This window comes from Coregonus clupeaformis, chromosome 8 (assembly GCF_020615455.1).
Source record: "Coregonus clupeaformis isolate EN_2021a chromosome 8, ASM2061545v1, whole genome shotgun sequence".
Classification (NCBI taxonomy): domain Eukaryota; kingdom Metazoa; phylum Chordata; class Actinopteri; order Salmoniformes; family Salmonidae; genus Coregonus; species Coregonus clupeaformis.
Genome location: NC_059199.1, coordinates 54,184,454 through 54,205,480, shown reverse-complemented (window position 1 = coordinate 54,205,480; position 21,027 = coordinate 54,184,454). Strand labels below are relative to the sequence as shown.

The following is a 21,027-nucleotide window of genomic DNA, read 5'->3' as shown; positions in this document are numbered from 1 at the left end:
TTATTGGGCGGGTATTTTGGACCACCCTCTGTCTCTGCAACTGCAATTCCTCTGCCTTCAGAAGGTTGGCTTTCTTTTGCTCCTCCAAGAGAGCCACGTTTGCTTGCATCTGGGCTTGCTGGCCAGCAACAAGGGCTTTCAATATGTCCTCCATTTCAGTCGGCGGGGAGCCTACGGCCAACTTGGAAAACTGGGTGATCAAACCTTCGGTATCCTCCTCTGACATGCACTATTAACGCTTGAGCGTGCCCGTATTCTCCACCATCTGTGACGTCACGAGAGGCTACACAGCTTTCAGCGGGATTGCTCAAGTAGTGCAAGGAGACAAGGTTCAAACAAAACAAGGATTTTATTATAGGTCTTGGGAAATTAACGAAAATATAACAAAATTCTGTTCTCTTGTGGCTCTTTAAGGGTTAACAGTTCAGGGATGTCTCTTCCACATCCAAAATCATAATTCTCACTCGCTCAGATAACTTTTCCCCAGCCTTACTGTAGTCCACGTTGCAGCTAGTGGCCAACCCAGCCGAAAGTCCTTCCAAATGTCTCTCACGTATTTCCACAGGTGCATATATCCAAAGGTGAGTATTTCCCAAAGGTAAGTATCTCCAAATCCTTATATTCCTCATGGAAGTGGACGTGCAGCACTCTTGTCCTCCAGAGAGCCCAGGTTGGAGACTGTGTCTCTTCACCCCCCACACACTCCCTCAGTGTGTCTCTTCCCTTCCCAAACCTTCAGCTCATCAGCTCCTCATTTGTTTCAGCTGCGTGGGAAGATTGGCCATAGAGGGTTGGAGTTCCCGACCATACCAGCAGATGGAGCCATAGCTGTCTGGGTTTGCAGCCACCTCAGGGGGATGTAACGTCCCTCCAGGACACAGCCTCTCGTGACATCACAATACTTTGTATCAACTCTCCATCTGTGTCCCATATTCTCTTACATCTTGAAGTACTCGATACCAGAGAAACTCATCATAACACCGGGTCAGGATGAGGGGGTGTTGTTGTGCTGGACTGTTGTCTGGGTCTGTGCTGACTGGAATGTGTTCACCTGCTGTTCCAGCTCCACCTGCATTACCTCCAGCTGGGTGAATTGATCCTGTGTGACGGTGTAGTGCTCTGTGCTGGGAGGTTGACTTTCCGCTTGGGGTTGGTCGTCTATGGGGTTGTTTAATGAAGAGGTCTGGTCTGACTCCCTCGGGGTGGGGGAGTCTTTCTCAAGAGAGAGCTTCTCCTGCTGCTGTTTGGGGTTGCCCTGTACCAATACTGTTCCAGACTTGTACAGGTTGACATTGGCTGACTCAGAGTCCTCGTTGCCTAGTGTCCTGAGTTTCCACCCATCGCTAACACAGCGCTAACTCATCGCTAACTCTTGACAGAGGGGTAGTGTGTTAATATAGCACTGCGCCATGCCAGGGGATGGTCTGTGTGGAATATTAAGTTGCTTATGTTCCCATTTCTGTACCAGTCAGCAAAAAGTGTCTCTGGATTGTCCATGAGGAGCTTATTTTTGTACTCTTTCTGTGCCTTCTCATTTTTACATCCAAGTAATGACCTCTGCACAGAGGGAGGCCATTGAGCAGGGGTCTTCAAAGACCTCTGCATTTGGGCGGGGGAGGCTGTGAAACTCTCCTGCCATTGTTGGGCTCAAGGTCTTTGACACCTCTCACTTCACACTTCAGTGCTAATTGAAGTTGCAGCCGGATCTGTTCTGTCCTAGCAAGCTTGGTAGCCTTAACTTAGCATTCAGTCCTTATAAAGTAAAATAGTGTAATATATTTTTCTTCTTGGCTTTAAAAGTAGCTTCAGACTAAACATTACTCACTCAGTTCCAGGTTGGATAGTATTTTCAGGTTTCTGTTGTGCTTTGTTTGCTAGTTGTTAGTTTGCCAGAGGATTTGTTGTATAGTCCTTGGGAATAAGAATCTTTGGTAGTAGGAATCCTTCCAGGTAATTTTGTCCAAAATCAGGTTGTCTCTCTCCTCCAGTTGTTTGTTAAGGGAGTTGTGAATCAGGAGGCCCAGCAGGAGGTTCCGTATCCAGCAGTCCTTCACTGTGTGTTCTGTGGATCCCGGGGGCTGTTCATGGACTGCCTGATCAGAAACACCTCTGCTCAGATAATGGTAAGCATACACACACGTTCGCTCCCAGGCGCATACACGAATGCAGGCATACAGACAAGTGTATTCACACACACACACGATCAAATGGATGGATGGCTGATGAAAGAAGGAAATGCACATTAGAGGAGAGGAAGGAGGTTGTGGGTTTGAGTCTCTTTAGTCCTAGAGAGATAAGACTAAAGTTGATCTTCTCCCTTTTTTCACATTTTCCTTCCTCCAGGTGGGTTCCCCAGGCTTCCTGCTCATCTCAGGTCTGGCAGAACCAGTGGTCAGGGCCTACTCCCTGATCACAGACCTGGTGGAGCGCTACGAGAGCACCCAGGGACGACTCAGCGAGCCTGGGGACAGGGCAGCAGGCGAGACCCTGGATTCACGTCTGGCCTTCAAGTCCCTGGTGGAGAGATGGGAGGACAGGCACACTCTGGACCTGCTAGTGCTACCGGGAGCAGTGAAGGAGACTTTACTGGATCTGGTGAGGGAACATGGGCTGGGATCTAAACCTGGTCGCGGGGGCTTGAATCCCGGTCCAGTGCTGGGCTCAAACCCCATTCCAGGGCTGGGCTTGAACCTTGGTCTTGGGGGGTCTAGAGACAAAGTGGGTCTAATGGACACTGATACCCAGAGACTATGGGACAGCAAGTTCGACTTAGAGGCACTAACACTTATGGATACCAGAATAGGGATCAGAGCTGGAGAGGCAAGGGCCATACAGGAAATACAGGGGATTTCAACGACCAAACCTTCCGAACATTCCCACCACAACCAAGACCCTGGTCTACAGAAAATGGGACAGTTTTCTCAACAGACGTTCACTACCCCACCTGTAAAAGATAGAGAGGGAAGCAGATATGGGACACGAGGAGGGATTGGGAACGAAGCAGCACCCCAAGATTCCATCTTCCACTCTTTCCCACAAAACGAGGACATTCGTGGTCGAGCCGAGGGGTCGGAGGGGGCAGAAGCGGTACTAGGGCATTCCCCACAGGAGGTAAAGGAGGCGGGACACCCTGAAGAAGAGGAGGAGCTAGAGACAGAGGAGGGAGAAGGGAAGATTTTGTTGTCAGTAGGGAAGGAGTTTGGCCTGCTTCTGATGTTCTTCACGGCAATGGGCTATGCAGAAGACGTGGTACTGAGGGTCTTAGCCCAGACCAGACTCAGAGAAGCTTCCCAGATCCTGGATCTGGTGCAGCAAGAGCAGGACCGGACCGGACTGGCCATGAACCGCCCTGTGGAGCTAGAGCACAGAGAGGTGGAGGAGAGGGGAAGAGAGGGGGAGGAGAGCGGAGGTAGAGAAGTGAGAGGAAAGAGAAGCGTTATAGATAAAAGAGTGGAGGTGGAGACGGAGATGGAGGGAGGCGTGGGAGATGGGGTGAGGGCTAGAGAAGAGCAAAGAGAGGAGGAGGGAAGAGGGAGGGAGAGTGGAGGATTGTCTGCTGATTTGTCCAAGGATTCAACAAAGGTAGACAGGGAGAGAAGTGAGGGGGGCAGGGAGAGCGGTGAAGGGGACAGTAAGGGAGGAGAGGTGGGGAACGAGGAGGATTTTGTCCTGGGGGTGCTGATGAAGGCTGCGGCCAACTGTGGGTACACAGAGGAGAAGGTAATAAAAGTATACAGTATGTTACCTGAACTGTCCACACGTCAGCTACTCCTGGAGCTACAGAGAGAGGGCGCCAGAGAGACAGAAGCTAATTCCCAGGACAGGGTAAGTGACGACCCAAGAGTGGTGGATGAGGTTGTCTCAGATGTACGGAAAAAGAAGGGCAGAAAAGAAGAAACGGAGAAGGAGAGAGGTAAAGAGAGGGAGGCACCGGCACAACCATTCACGGCTACTGAAAACAGAGGAGTAGAAAGGAAGAGTGCCAAAGGAATGAGTGAAAGGAAGACAGATGAGGTAGGAGAAGTGAAAGTGCCAAACCGAACCGTTGATGGTCCAGTTAGGGTTGAACCGGATCTGGCTCAGTGGAACACTGTGATGAACGAGGTTCCGTTCCCGACCCATGGTCACCAGAAGAACCCCACACAGACACGACCGCAACCCGCCCAGACACACACCCCCCGTCGAGCCAGCCCCCCTTTAGTCAGAGGGCCTCCCCAGCCCACCTACCCCACCACACTACCTCCACAACCCACCAACCTTCCCTTATTTCACAATCAACTAGCCTCCGCCCTCACCGTGAATAACTCCTCAGCAACCAGAGTGAAGGAGAAACAGGGTTTCTTTACCCTAGCTGCAGAGGTTCCAGCAAGAAAGGGTCTCCCTGCCCTAAGAGAAGCGGCTGTTAAGGGATGGGGTCTCCCGACCATGGCAGCAGGGTCTTTAGTGACAGGGCAGCAGCGCTTCCTGGAAGGACTACAGACGCCCTTTGACCTCAAGCTGACTGACCAACCAGGAGACCCAGGTCTCAGGATGGTGGTCATCGACGGGAGCAATGTTGCCATGAGGTGAGAACGAGGGAAGAGAGAATGAGAACGAGAGAAGTGAGAGGACGAAAGGATTACAAATAAGATGGAAAATTTAGAAGGGCAGGCAAAATGTTGAGGTTATTCATTCATTTAGTTATTTAGTAAACGCTTTCACTGAAAGCAGTGACATACCTGTGTGGCCCCTACATTACATGAATCCACAACTGTTTTAGTTGTAATGCTATGCTCCAACTAACAGAGCTATTGTTTACATTATTCAAATAACAAGTATTCTATACAGCAGTATTTAATATGTTTTTATCTCGCTCCTTCTCTGTAGTCATGGTCTGGGTAATTTCTTCTCGTGTCGAGGAATCGCCCTGGCTGTGCAACACTTCTGGAACCGCGGCCATCGCAGAATCAGCACCTTCCTGCCCCAGTGGAGGCAGAAGAGAGATCCCCGGATCAAAGGTAACACTTCCTGTCCGTCTGGAAGCCCAGACTTTACATCCATCCAGCTCTTTCATTTCACCAGTTTTGTCAAGTCACTTCAGGAAGTTAAGTTTTTTCTATGGATTTGTTATTAATGTATTTGTCCATTAATTAATTCACTTCCTGAATTGACCCCAAGCCTATAGTATTATCCCTAAGGAATTTATTCATTGTGGTAAATCAAATCAAATCAAATGTTATTTGCCACATGCGCCGAATACAACAGGTCTAGACATTACAGTGAAATGTGTGTGACTGTGTGTACCGTGTTGTAAAGGAGCGGATTTTGGTCTGTGTTGTTTTCAGAGCAGCACTACCTAACTGAGCTCCAGAACCTGGGTCTGCTCTCCTACACCCCCTCCAGAGAGGTCCAGGGGAAGAGGATAAACTCATACGATGACAGGTTGGACCCTCGCATCTGTCATACTATAGATCTGCTTGTAAACAGCTTAAAATCTTTATATTAATAGCTGCTTATAAACTGCTTATAAACTGCTTATTAATGGCTTCTAAATTTACATGAAAAGTATTTTTATGAACTCCCTTTAAACTGCTTATAAACAGCTTTGTTACAGTTTAAGTTATATATGTACAGTATAAGGCTTGTTCATGCTTAATAGGGAATATTCTATAAATGGATGAAGTGACGTCCCTATTGCACTCCTCCCTCGTCCTTCATCCTTGTTCTCTGCAGGTTCATGCTGCAGCTGGCCCAGAAGACGGATGGTGTGATCGTGACAAATGACAACCTTAGAGACCTGCTGGATGAGTCCCATGTATGGAGAGACATCATCAAGAAAAGGTAGAGAAAGAGAAAGAAAGGAATGGAGGAGAGGAAACAGATTTTTCTGTCAATAAGTTGACTGTATGTTAGCAATTGTCTAATGAAATCAGAAACATTTTTATAAATAGATTTAGGATAGATTTGTGCATTGCACAGGACAGCAACAATACCATTTTCATTCCCCTTTAGTGGATTTGACCACTAAAGTCAACCTTGAGTATGAACCAACACCCCTTTGATTTCAAAGCAATATATTGGGCTCATATCTCTATAACAACAGACCCCATTTACATCATGTATTAAAAATGCAAACTGTTTGTGCATTTGTATTCGCATAACAAGAAACGCATCTTAATGCTACATCGTGATTGGAATGTAAGCAGATTTGCTCAGTGTAAATGCAATTAGTCCAACCTGACCACATTCAGTGGGCAACATCATCAGTGCTCCGTCTAAAATACAGCGTTATTCAAACTCCACCTCAGTGTTCCACCTATTGAATGTAAAAAGAAAAAGAGCAAGGACAGAACGGACAATTGCAAAAAATTAAAATGTGGTGTCAGCATTTAACCCCCTGCTTTACTCAAATGTATCAACGGCGGATCATTATTTAGGACAGGTGGCATATCATTTTTGTTTAAAGTTTTCAATTTCGTCTTCATCGTCACTATCGCACTATAACCGTCTCTCTCTCCCCTTCAGACTTTCCCCATCAAGTTTCATACATTGTGTCTTTGCATTAAGCTATAGGCAAATGTATTTCTGATGTTTTGCTATAGGTAGGTATTTTTGAAACAGTAGGCGTAGGCCTATAAATAGACTAGGCCTACTCAGTGGCGATTTTAGCATGGCAATCTTGGTGGGGCAAACTCCCCCATTTTTTTAAATGCATGCCAGCAAAGCAACTACACTACACAACACTAAACAATACATTAATTGCACTATAGTGGTGACAAACGGTGCCCACAAACTGTTAGGGCCTACATAAAGCTGTCCCAACAGCAGAGCTTTCTTTACAGCACCATGGAGTGAATCCTTACCACCGCTACACCTGGCTATCAGCGGAGCCTTGTCTGGCAGCAAAACAGTTCATTCAGCCTCATTTACTGCCTTTTTAAAAATCATAGCTGATATGGCTGACTTGCTTAAACAAATGTGGTTTCTACTGACAATTGAGGTGTACAAACTATGGCATAAAGGGACGACGAGTGGATAAGAGGCAATCCGTAATTTCAATTAAGACATTAATGAGCGAGCTAAGACGGACGTATTCAATATAAATATTTGTTCAGCAGTTTTGAAATGTACAGCGACAGAATTCAGAACATGGGCCGTTCTTACAGTGTTCTCCCTGTACACCAAGTCAGAACCATAGGATAAATAAATGGGGCATATAAGCAGACAATGAAAGCTCTTACAATATTTGATGATTACATTTCTCTAAAACAGGCTATAGGCTACATGACATCAAGTCAGAACAGTAGGCTAAATTATGAGGGGGAAAGGGACCAAATTATTAGGGTGAGGCACATGGGCTACTAACAGCTTACTACACAACATACACTTAGTATTACTTTCTTAGCTACAGTATACATATCTCCCTGGCATATTACATAATTTATGCAGCAGCATACAAGCGATTTTTGGACTTTGTTGTGCTGTGCTCACTTGAACAGGAAGGTGGCGCGGCAGTCCTACTTGTGGGCAAATTTTGTCATCAAACTTTGTCTTCAGTCTGGCATTCTCTGGATTTATGGTGCTTTCAAGGCAACTGGGAACTCTGAAAAAAACACGGTCGAATCATGACGTCAGTGATCTTCAGGTTGGAGCTCTAGAAAGAGGCCCGAATTCCCGACTTGGAATTCCGAATTGGATGACCACTCAAAGACGATTTTCCCAGTCGGAACCCGTTCTTTTCAGAGTTCCCAGTTGTCTTGAACTCACTGAAGTCTAGATTTCCCAGTTACGAGTTTCCAGTTGTTTTAAATGCGGCAGAAGTCATGCTGGATTGACAGCATGGCCAACGTATCCAACCTTTTCTGGCCCATGGTGTTGCATGTGAATGTTTATCCTTTTAAGCTCGTAAAATAGACTATTAAACCCAGACTTGGACCAAACACCCTCTCCACTGAATAGCAGGCTAGTGGTTGCTTTGCAACACTTGCAGTTAGCCACCGATTCCTTCCAAACCACTCATTGTTGATTTTGCGATTTCCAACTTGTTGTGTAATGTTTATGTCCAATGGCCGATGAGCACCGATACGTTTTATCTATAATTTCTCTTCATATGACAAGGATTGAAAAGGATTTGCGACTTGATTCATGATGATGTCTGCATGTCTAGCTTGCTAGCTAAGATTTTGAAAGTATAGTGTTGACATGATCAGTCCAATCAAAGCTACATTTGACGTCATTTTATCTGTGGCCAATGACCTTGAGCCTTCTTGGATGGGCACTTCTAATGTAAATCTATGGCAGCACCCAAGGGGCTTGAATTTTCAAGCTCTCTCTGTAGATTGTGCGGTGATGTAGTGTCCCCATGAGTGACAGAACCCTTAGCCAATCACGGCACAACTAGAGAACATTACTAACCCCTACGCTCTGTATTTTCCGCTGGCTGACCCACCACCACAGAAAGCACTGAGCTAGGCTGAAACACCTGCATCCAGCCTGCACTTCCAGACCCTGACTAACCTCAGATATTGATTAGGCCTAGGTTTTTAGGGACAATGCAATTATCCTACCTATTCTACCTACAACAACACAAAGCAATCAATATTAAAATCTTCAACTTATGTTGTGATAATTGCATTGTTTGCTCTATAACCTGTTCCAATGAGCACATTCACACTCATCACAATATCCAATAAACCTGTGCAGAATAAATGGCCACAGTTTAGTCCAGAATAGGTCAATAGTTATTGCAATATATCAGCAAATATCGGCACGTTCATTCCGAAATAGCTTAAGATGACGGTCAAAGGGAGGATTGAAAATGGAAAGCAGTTAAAGTGAAAAAGTTGAATAGCACTCCATTGACATAATGACGTAATGTAGCCTACACTTAATTTTTATACAAACCTTCAGAAAATACAGTTAATTTATAAAATCATTTTGAAAGTGATCCAATTGTTAGCAATGCTCTCTGTGAAACCCTACATTTTGAGTATAGCCTATCTTACAGAATATAGGAACACCAGAAAAATGTGTAGATACAGTGCTAAACTTGAGAAACGTGTGGTTCTCACGGTGAAGTGAAATTATACTATTTATCGACTTGCTCACCAGTGTGCTCTGAAGAAGAAACAGTGAAACAATGTAGCCTAACAACATTGCTCACAAACAGCACAGATTTTATTTTATGATAGAAGCGCTGGTCCTCTTAAATTGTAATTCCAGGTTGCACACCAAAATATTTAAGGGCATATCCAATGATCTGCTGTGGCCATACAGTCATGTCAAGCATAGGGTTGTCTTGGAAGATGGAAATAGGAAAATAATATACCTGTGAAAAAACATTGAAATACCACCCCAATACCATGATGTAGGCCAGTGGTCACTAACCGGTCGATCGCATTCCAAGTCAAGGCATTCCTAGTCGATCGCCAAACATTTCTGTAAAAAAAGAACAACGATAAAGCCGTATTTTTTTTAATCGTCTCGCGCTGTTGGCAGTGGGTGCACCCGATTCAGCTGCCCTGTGCGCTGGGTGGCCAAGTGTTCCCATTTTGAACCATTTCATGTGTCTGAAGTAGAAACGCTGCTTCCCGGCGGGCCCGGAGAGCAAATCAAGTACACTATCCGCTGGCCAATTGGAAGGCTCAGATTACTGTGTCTGCAGTAACGTAGCAGGTGTAAAAAAATATATACAGCTAAATTGAAACTGAGATTTCTAAACGTTTAAAACCATTAATACAGCAAATACCTTCTTTTTTATATGAGTGAGTTCATGTTTATATTTTTACTCAGTCAGTTCTGTCAACACTTTTTATTCAACTTTCATAAGCCATAAAATGTGTGTTCTACTCGCGCTACAACCAGCACTGCAGCAGTAATGAATGAGTAGGAAAGTGTATCTATAGGCTTGCGTTGTTGTTATTATTAGTGGCTTGGGCCTTTTTTAATATCGAGGAATATTTAACTTTCTCTGTTCATAGGAGTAACAACATGAATTTGTGCATTAGGCAGAAATAATGCGGTGCGACTCGAGTTTCGCCATCAGCTGGAAGACGGTGTCCCTTTTTGGTCAGTGGCAGTCGAGGAAAGGGAGAGCGGAGGGATGTTGAGAGGCAGACCCTCAGTCTGCTGCTCTCTCCCTCCGCTGAGACTGACCATCAGATGCAGGACCAGTAAAATAGCCCAGTAAAATACAAATAAAAAGCAAATTATTTAAATGTATGCTCACTCAGCTGTGCCTCACAAGTAATACAACAACTGATCTATTACCGGTGTGATCATATGGCCTACCTAATATATTTTTAAATGGCCCGAACAGCAATGCATTGGCAGGGCAATTGAATTAAAGCCAATATGAGGTGATAATGTATTGGGCTTATAGCCTACTGCACAAACCTCATTGCTACATTACTGTTTTTAATAGGTTCATGTTGCATAGGCTTACGTTTTTTAAGTAATGTAAAAAATCTGAGCGGTAGATCTCGGCTTGCATTTTGATTTAGAAAGTGATCTTGACTCATAAAACGTTGGTTACCACTGATGTAGGCCTATAGGCTATACACTGTATATAACTGAATTGTGACCACAAACTATCTGCATAAATTGGAGGGAAAAGTTAGATCCGAACACAATGGAGACACAATGGGACCAGAGTGCACATATTTTATTAACAAGGTGTAATTGCAAGTAAATGCAAGGCCCGTGTTCAGCATGTCATCCTAATACAAGCTGTAAATTAGGTCTCAGTGTCATACTGATTGTGTATTACCCAGACTCCTCCAGTACACGTTTGTAGGTGATCACTTCATGGTGCCTGATGACCCGCTGGGCCGAGAAGGACCCCATCTAGATGACTTCCTACGCTCACTGCACAGGTAACACACACACACTTCCTCTTACTCTCTGTCTAGATTTATCCCACATAAACAAATACACATTCCTCATACTCTTTCTCTCCCTACTTCCCTTTCTCTCTCTCTCTCCCTCCCTCCCCCATCTCTCTCTCTCTCTCTCTCTCTCTCTCTCTCTCTCTCTCTCTCTCTCTCTCTCTCTCTCTCTCTCTCTCTCTCTCTCTCTCTCTCTCTCTCTCTCTCTCTCTCTCTCTCTCTCTCTCTCTCTCTCTCTCTCTCTCTCTCTCTCTCTTTCTCTCTCAGGACTCCTGACCCAGGCAGTCACTCGTTTGCGGGCATTGCCTCCTCCCCCTTCCCCCGAGCTCCCAGGGCCCAGACAGAGGTCCTGATGTTCCGGGACAGAACACCAGGTGTCGCTGTGGAGCCATATTCCAGCCAGGCCCGGGGCAGAGGGAAAAGGAAGGGGCAGGCTAAGGCTGGACACGGTAGCCCCGGAATGGACCTTGTTCCGGGGATGGGCCTTGGCCTGGATGTGGAGAGGAGCGCAGCAGAGACCTCCAGGCTTAGGGAGAGCCTATCCCAGGTGTTCCCAGGACAGGATAGCATTGTTACTCTGGTGCTGCAGTGTAACCCTACAGTGACTGACATCAATTCACTGTCACACATTATGCTGCAGCAACAGATGGAGATTGAGCAGGGGGTGTAGACTGAGTGATGGGGGGACGCTTGTGTGTGTGTGTGTGTGTTTTGTGTGTGTGTGTGTGCGCGTGTGGTATTCCAGAAAAATACCAATAACTTTCACTTTCTTTCTTGCTTTCTATTCAGTCTAGTCCATAGTGTGTATATTGATGTATTAATGTATATTATTTAATTGTTTGAATGATGGGTTTAGTTAAAAGTCAGACAGATCTTCAAATGATGTTTCTAAATTGATTTTTATCCAATTAATGTTGAAAACAGGTCTTAATACTGCAAAGCAATTTTTAAAACATATTCCGTACCCTTAATTTAAAAAAAGTTTATTGTAACACTTCTGGCCACTGTTAGATTTTGTGTTAGGGATGAGTAGCGTTGCTGAATTCAATGTACAATGTTATCTATTAAACATGACATTACAGCATAATAATATTAAGTTGATGATGCTCAACTTCTAATTAACAATTTCAAATTCAGAATTGTCATACTTCAATAGTATAACTTTATTAATGTTATTACATTAACAGCAGTTTAAAGAGTAAGACAATTATTTGTTTGTTTATATACTGTATATTCATACTATAAATGCAGTTTGAAATAGGAATAATATTATTGTAAGAAGAGTTAGAAAATGCATTATAAACCATAATAAATAATTAAATAAGAATTAACAAATTGAACAATAATTAATTGGTAATACTGAAAAAATATAATAATCAATCGATCAATCATATCCCATTAATCAATCAATTAATTACCAATTACACATGTTCTCCTTGCGGGGACTGTTACATTGAATGTAACCCACAGAATGTAAATTCAAACACACATTTGTCATGTTAAGACAGTTGTTTACACTTATAAACTGAGAAATAACAAGAAAAGGAAATACATTGAATCAATAACATGGAAGGTGTCCCGCAGAGGTCGATTCTGGGTCCTGTACTTTTTACTGTTTACATTAACAATATTGACTTGGTAAAATGGTAACCTGCACTTGTATGCCGATAATACTGTTGTTTATGCTATTGCCCCCACGGGTGACCAAGCTCTGTCTGAACTACAGTCTACCTTCATTGTATTACAGAAAAACTTTATTGACCTGAAATTAGTATTGAATGCAGGTAAAGCTAAGTATATGTAGTTCTCTAGAGCCCATAAAAATAACTCTGATGATTTAAGCATATGTACTTTGGATGGTGTCCATATTGATCGTGTCCCTGCTTACAAATATCTGGGCATCTGGATACAGTGCCTTGCAAAAGTATTCAACCCCCTTAGCGTTTTTCCTATTTTGTTGCATTACAACCTGTAATTTAAATGGATTTTTATTTGGATTTCATGTAATGGTCATAAACGAAATAGTCCAAATTGGTGAAGTGAAATTAAAATAAGTAACTTGTTTCAAAAAATTCAAAGAAATAAATAACAGAGTCGTGGTGCGTGCATATGTATTCACCCCCTTTGCTATGAAGACCCTAAATAAGATCTGGTGCAACCAATTACCTTCAGAAGTCACATAATTAGTTAAATAAAGTCCACCTGTGTGCAATCTAAGTGTCACATGATCTGTCACATGATCTCAGTATATATACACCTGTTCTGAAAGACCCCAGATTCTGCAACACCACTAAGCAAGGGGCACCACCAAGCAAGCGGCACCATGAAGACCAAGGAACTCTCCAAACAGGTCAGGGACAAAGTTAAATACATTATTTAAAAAATGGAAAGAATGTGGCACCACAACAAACCTGACAAGAGAGGGCTGCCCACCAAAACTCACGGACCAGGTAAGGAGGGCATTAATCAGAGAGGCAACAAAAAGACCAAAGATAACCCTGAAGGAGCTGCAAAGCTCCACAGCGGAGATTGGAGTATCTGTCCATAGGACCACTTTAAGCCCTACACTCCACAGAGCTGGGCTTTACGGAAGAGTGGCCAGAAAAAAGCCATTGCTTAAAGAAAAAAATAAGCAAACACGTTTGGTGTTCGCCAAAAGGCATGTGGGAGACTCCCCAAACATATGGAAGAAGGTACTCTGGTCAGATGAGACTAAAATTTAGCTTTTTGTCCATCAAGGAAAATGCAATGTCTGAACACCATCCCCACAGTGAAGCATGGTGGTGGCAGCATCATGCTGTGGGGATGTTTTTCATCGGCAGGGACTGGGAAACTGGTCAGAATTGAAGGAATGATGGATGGCGCTAAATACAGGGAAATTCTTGAGGTAAACCTGTTTCAGTCTTCCAGAGATTTGAGACTTGGACGGAGGTTCACCTTCCAGCAGGACAATGACCCTAAGCATACTGCTAAAGCAACACTCAAGTGGTTTAAGGGGAAACATTTAAATGTCTTGGAATGGCCTAGTCAAAGCCCAGACCTCAATCCAATTGAGAATCTGTGGTATGACTTGAAGATTGCTGTACACCAGCGGAACCCATCCAACTTGAAGGAGCTGGAGCAGTTTTGCCTTGAAGAATGGGCTAAAATCCCAGTGGCTAGATGTGCCAAGCTTATAGAGACATACCCCAAGAGACTTGCAGCTGTAATTTCTGGAAAAGGTGGCTCTACAAAGTATTGACTTTGGGGGGGGGTGAATAATTATGCACGCTCAAGTTCTGTTTTTTTGTGTTATTTGTTGTTTGTTTCAAAAGAAAATATTTTGCATCTTCAAAGTGGTAGGCATGTTGTGTAAATCAAATGATACAAACCCCAAAAATTCAATTTTAATTCCAGGTTGTAAGACAACAAAATAGGAAAAATGCCAAGGGGTGTGAATACTTTCGCCAAGCCACTGTAGATGAAAAGCTGTCTTTTAAAAAGCATATTGATGAGTTAGTTAAGAAGCTGAGAGTAAAAATTGGCTTCTTCTATAGAAATAGGTCCTGCCTCTCGCTAAATAGTAGAAAGCAGATTATTCAGTCGACGTTCCTATCAGTCCTAGACTATGGCGACAACATGAACGCAGCTGCTACTTCATTAATGTAGTTTATCATAGCGAACTGCGCTTTATTACGGGCAAGAATTTTAGCACTCATCACTGTATTCTCTACCAGAAAGTTGGTTGGCCCTCTTTGATGTCACGTAGGTTGATACATTGCTATGTTTTCATTTATAAAGCTCTTTTACAAAAAGTCCCACTTTACCTAACATCTTTACCAAACTTTAGACTGCAGACATATTTACCACACCTGGTCTTACGGATAGTTAACTCTGGAAATTCCTTTGGTCTCTACTGAGTTAGGTAAATCAGCTTTTAGTTTTCTTGCACCTTATTTGAGGAATGATCTTCAGAATGTTCTTATATTTGTTGTTTTGGTGCCTCTATGGCAATTCAGAACGCTGATTGAGGACCTTACTATTGATGAATGTGTTATTTTTTTATGACTGTATTTTCTTTCATTCTGCTTGCATTTTCTATTTATATTGATGTGTGTATTTTTTGTAATTTATGTAATTCAGGGCTCATCTGTAAAATATACCTTGGTCTCAGTATTGCGCCCTGATAAAATAAAGGTTAAATAAATAAATAAATGGTGAAACATTGACATTTCTTGGAATTATTGTTGGGCCAATTCATAACCAACACAATTTGACATAATGTATCAGTAGTAATAATATTTAACTATTGTTGGCTAGAAATGATAAAGAATAGGACATAAAGGATATCATGTTTTTTTTATATAATAATTGGGGCAAACTAAGTGGACGTGACTGACGTGCAAGCCAATATTTAATTTCCGAATTGATTTAAATTAGGTTAGGATTAGGGTTAAGGATTTGGTTAAGGTTATGGTTATGGTAAGGTCAGTTTTAGGTTTTGGCTAGTTGGGATGTTTGTCAGAAAAGTCCACAATAGCCTCTCCTGTAACAGTATTTACAGTCCCAACTTCATACTCAGTTCACCTTCTCCTCCTTTCTTCTTGCTCTTTTCTTCCTTGTGGAAGATCTTTCCATCAGGCTGCTCCTTTCATCTGAGTTCGACATCAGACATCCACTTATAAAAACCAAAAACAGAAAAAGCTTATTTACATAAATATTCAGACCTTTTGCTATGAGACTGGAAATGTAGCTCAGGTGCATCCTGTTTCCATTGACCATCCTTGAGATGTTTCTACAACTTGATTGGAGTCCACTTGTGGGAAATTCAATTGATTGGACATGATTTGGAAAGGCACACACCTGTCTATATAAGGTCCCACAGTTGACAGTGCATGTCAGAGCAAAAACCAAGCAAAGAGGTCAAAGGAATTGTCTGTAGAGCTCTGAGACAGGATTGTGTCGAGGCACAGATCTGGGGAAGGGTAACAAAACATTTCTGCAGCGTTGAAGTTCTCCAAGAACACAGTGGCCTCCATCATTCTTAAATGGAAGAAGTTTGGAACCACCAAGACTCTTCCTAGAGCTGGCCGCCCGGCCAAACTGAGCAATCGGGGGAGAAGGGCCTTGGTCAGGGAGGTGACCAAGAACACGATGGTCACTCTGACAGAGCTCCAGAGGTCCTCTGTAGAGATAGGAGAACCTTCCAGAAGGACAACCATCTTTGCAGCACTCCACCAATCAGGCCTTTATGGTAGAGTGGCCAGGCGGAAGCCACTCCTCAGTAAAAGGCACATGACAGTTCGCTTGGCACCTAAAGGACTCTCAGACCATGAGAAACAAGATTCTCTTGTCTGATGAAACCAAGATTGAACTCATTGGCCTGAATGCCAAGCGTCACGTATTGAGGAAACCTGGCACCATCCCTACGGTGAAGCAAGGTGTTGGCAGCATCATGCAATCTGACAGTGTGGAAGTGGCAGGACTGAGTATTTGTAGAGGTCTTGATTATGGAACAGGTTGCAGCTGGTGGGGATCTGCTCTGACTCCAGCACACCTGTCTCCGCACACACAATCACACACACACAGAGAGAGAGAGAGAGGGAGAGGGAGAGAGTACTGGGGAAGTGGCGGCAGGTTAACGAGACACAGGATGAGCAGTAGAGCGCGTTGCAGGAGCAGATGTGACAGTTTGTGTCACAATTACTTGACATAGGGCGTCACTGTCAGTGCATATGCATGTTAAAGTACAGTACCAGTCAAAAGTTTGCACACACCTACTCATTCCAGGGTTTTTCTTTATTTGTACTATTTTCTACATTGTAGAATAATAGTGAAGACATCAAAACTATGAAATAACACATATGGAATCATGTAGTAACCAAAAGAGTGTTAAACAAATCAAAATATATTTTATATTTGAGATTCTTCAAAGTAGCCACCCTTTGCCTTGATGACAGCTTTGCACACTCTTGGCATTCTCTCAACCAGCATCACCTGGAATGCTCTTCCAACAGTCTTGAAGGAGTTCCCAAATATCCGAAGAACTTGTTGGCTGCTTTTCCTTCACTCTGCTGTCCGACTCATCCCAAACCATCTCAATTGGATCGGGTGATTGTGGAGGCCAGGTCATCTGATGCAGCACCCCCTCACTCTCCTTGGTAAAATAGCCATTACACAGCCTGGAGGTGTGTTGGGTCATTGTCCTGTTGAAAAACAAATGATAGTCCCACAAACCAGATGGGATGGCGTATCACTGCAGAAAACAGTGGTAGCCGTGCTGGTTAAGTGTGCCTTGATTTCTAAATAAATCACAGACCGTGTCACCAGCAAAGCACTCCCACACCATAACACCTCCTCCTCCATGCTTTACGATGGGAAATACACACCGCGTCTCACAAAGACACGGCGGTTGGAACCAAAAATCTCTAATTTGGACTCCAGACCAAAGGACTAATTTCCACCGGTCTAATGTCCATTGCTCATGTTTCTTGGCCCAAGCAAGTCTCTTCTTATTATTGGTGTCCTTTAGTAGTGGTTTCTTTGCAGCAATTCGACCATGAAGGCCTGATTCACACAATCTCCTCTGAACAGTTGATGTTGAGATGTGTCTGTTACTTGAACTCTGTGAAGCATTTATTTGGGCTGCAATTTCTGAGGCTGATAACTCCAATGAACTTATCCTCTGCAACAGAGGTAACTCTGGGTCTTCCATTCCTGTGGCTGTCCTCATGAGAGCCAGTTTCATCATAGCGCTTGATGTTTTTTGCGACTGCACTTGAAGAAACTTTAAAAGTTATTGAAATGTTCCGTATTGACTGACCTTCATGTCTTAAAGTAATGATGGACTGTTGTTTCTCTTTGCTTATTTGAGCTGTTTTTGCCACAATATGGACTTGGTCTTTTACCAAATAGGGCTATCTTCTGTATAAGAAGGAAAGAAATTCCACAAATTAACTTTTAAGAAGGCACAACTGTTAATTGAAATTCCTTCCAGGTGACTACCTCATGAAGCTGGTTGAGAGTGTGCAAAGCTGTCATCAAGGCAAAGGGTGGCTACTTTGAAGAATCTCAAATATAAAATATATTTTGATTTTTTAAATGCTTTTTTGGTTACTGCATTCCATATGTGTTATTTCATAGCTTTGATATCTTCACTATTATTCTACAATGTCGAAAATAGCACAAATAAAGAAAAACCCTGGAATGAGTAGGTGTGTTCAAACTTTTGACTGGTACTGTATATATGTATTTCCTGATCTTTCTTATATCTCCTAGATATAGGACAGACACTTCAACACCTTGTTTCTTATTATACATTTTTTGACTGTCCTTTTTGCCATTTATGAATGTGTTATTCAATGCGTTTCTATGGGCTATCGTAGTAAAGGCCAAAATCAATATTTTATCACATAATTTCTTCATATATTTTTTTATACCTAAAGGGGTCCTAAAATTCCAAATCAAATAGCAAAATGATTCATAGTATGACCATTTAAAACAATTATTTATCTCAGCTTAGAACTTTTCAACCAGCGTACCTGTACATATAAATGTTCTTAGTAAACAAATTATGGTATTTTTTTTTAACTACTGTAGCTCCATATGTGAAAGTACTTGTAAATGGACAATTCTGTCAGATACATTTTCTCAACTTAAAATCTAAAATAAGGATTTAAAAACAAAACCTTAATAAAGACAGAACAGAGAGAAACAAAGACAGCCCTCTTGACCAAAGCTTAATATATTTAGACATGACACTGGAATTGTCTTTATTGTCATAATAAACATCATGATCATCATCATCCTTTGCAACATAATTCATAAAATGTCATCCCTTTTGTCAAGAAAACCAGCTATACTCAGTAATGGTGAAATGTTCTTTCCTGATATACTACTTAAGAGTCTTTCTGTTCATCTGAACCTTGTAAGGGATCGGGGGTTGGCTGGGTCTAGACAGAGTCTGACACTTCCCCGATCTACAGAGAGGGGGAGTCATCAGACTCGATCTGGTTCACCTGAGTTCTGAGCACACCTGTCAGTAATTAGTGTAGGATTTAAGGTGTGCTCAGAAGCTCAGTCGGCGCGAGGTATTGTTCCATTGTGACTTGCTAAGCGTTTTGTTCCGAGAGAGAGAGAGAGAGAGTTTGTTGTTTTTGATTACCCGTGTATCCGACCTGTGCCTTGTTGTTTGACTCCCCGAATTGCTTAATCCTCTGCTTGTTTATCCCAGTGATTACCGTATTCTGACCCTGTGCCTGTGCCCTCGACTACGACTACGCCCGCTCCCTTGGTACCTCTGCCTGTCTCTGCCTGGCCCGGTTTTGACCACAGCCCGCCCGACTACGATTAAGCTATTCCCTTGTCTGTACTCTAATAAAGCATCGCAATTCTGCGATTGGATCTTACCACTCTGTCCGAGTATTCATTACAAACCTCTCTCTGTAGGGAAGCACTGCCTATAGGAATAATGGGGCTTACAGCACACCTACTAATCTCTGTGTTTATTATCGTATGTATTATGAAAACATGTCACCGATAACATGTCACGATACTCTCTACCACTAGTTTACAAAAGAGTAGAATAAATAGAGTAAAGCATGGCAGCCATGGTCAACAAATGACTGGTCCTTAGTCTACAACTGAGCCAGTCAAATGAATAGTGACTGTTAGGGTTCTATTCAATCTGTATGGCTGAATCGTTCCAGCTAGAAATCTGAAGGTAATTTCTGATTGAGCGGACATATGCAGGGTTTACCGTGAACACAGTCTCCACTAACATGGGAACATTGCCTCGGTCTTCTTCTATATTTATGACTACAAAACATAAAAACCTGCAGTAGTAGTTGTCTGCAGTAGGTCTATGTAAAACATGGCATCCATGGTCAACAAATGGCCAAAATAAAATTGCTTGCATGCCAAATTTCAAAATGTCAAAAGTCACCCTTGATCCAGTGCCGTATGTGGGGAGGCTGTGCGTGCTGACCATCCCAGGACCCCTGTCTGCTCAGTGTAAGAGGCCTGACAAGCAGGAGGCCATATCTGGATTTGTCTCCCGCTTCAATCTTGGGGGTGACTGAAGCCAAGTGTGTGACTGAAGCCTGCTTGATTGAAGCGGGGTACATGGGTCCCCCTCCTCTCCCGCTCGATCCTCTCCCAATCTCTGTAGTTGGTTGCATTTCCTAAAGCCTAAGCAGTGGTGTAAAGTACTTAAGTAAAAATACTTGAAAGTACTACTTTCGTTTTTTTGGGGTATCTGTACTTTACTTTACTATTTATATTTTTGACAACTTTTACTTTTACTTCACTAGATTCCTAAAGAAAATGATTTTTTACTCCATACACTCCATACACCCAAAAGTACTCGTTACATTTTGAATGCTTTGCAGGACAGAAAATGGTCTAATTCACACTTATCAAAAGAACATCCCTAGTCATCCCTACTGAGTCTGATCTGGCAGACTCACTAAACACATTCTTCATTTGTAAATGATGTCTACGTGTTGGAGCGTGTCCCTGGCTATCCATAAATAAAAAACAAGGAAATGGTGCAGTCTGGTTTGCTCAATAAAAGGAATTTGAAATGATTTATACTTTTACTTTTACTTTTGACACTTAAGTATATTTTAGCAATTACATTTACTTTTGATACTTAAGTATATTTAAAACCAAATACTTTTAGACTTTTACTCAAGTAGTATTTTACTGGGTGACTTTCACTTTTACTTGAGTCATTTTCTATTAAGGTATCTTTACTTTTACTCAGCCTTCTGGCAGAGACAACCAGGTTTTTGGCTAAAATGTCCTGGTACTGGTTAAAGTTCAAAATCCGTGGATTGAAAATCTATTTTTCTGAGCAATTGTATTAGTATAAAAGGATACATTTTTCATAAAATACGCTCAGTATTTGTATTATTTATTTTATACAGTCTTTTTTTGCTAATGTTTATCAAGGGTGCCAATAATTTTGGACCTGACTGTATATTCTAGTCTCATCTCCAGGTAACCTGTGTGTTTCAGCTTCATACCAGGACTCAGGGGAGCTGGTCCGACAAGAACTGCTCCAACTGTCTTCCCTTTTTCTGCCACCGAGGTGAGTTGCATGGCCTTTTTCCTATTACAGTATGTTAGTACATCGTTCCTGTTGCCTGGTTTAACCAGACTGAATGCCTCGCTCAGCGTA

At 42.6% G+C, this 21,027-nt stretch overlaps 1 protein-coding gene across 1 annotated transcript in view; it reads left to right on the top strand.

Annotated features, from left to right (window-relative positions):
* LOC121571323 (NEDD4-binding protein 1) overlaps window positions 1-11,546 on the top strand; it is a 32,420-nt gene extending 20,874 nt beyond the window's left edge. Inside the window, exons 3-9 of the mRNA XM_041882727.2 lie at window positions 1,989-2,123; window positions 2,344-4,565; window positions 4,867-4,997; window positions 5,325-5,421; window positions 5,713-5,820; window positions 10,752-10,853; window positions 11,133-11,546. Coding sequence (XP_041738661.2) covers window positions 1,989-2,123; window positions 2,344-4,565; window positions 4,867-4,997; window positions 5,325-5,421; window positions 5,713-5,820; window positions 10,752-10,853; window positions 11,133-11,535 — 3,198 coding nt within the window. The 3' untranslated portion in view covers window positions 11,536-11,546. The remainder of the gene's footprint in view (window positions 1-1,988; window positions 2,124-2,343; window positions 4,566-4,866; window positions 4,998-5,324; window positions 5,422-5,712; window positions 5,821-10,751; window positions 10,854-11,132) is intronic.
* The last annotated feature ends 9,481 nt before the right edge of the window (window positions 11,547-21,027 follow it).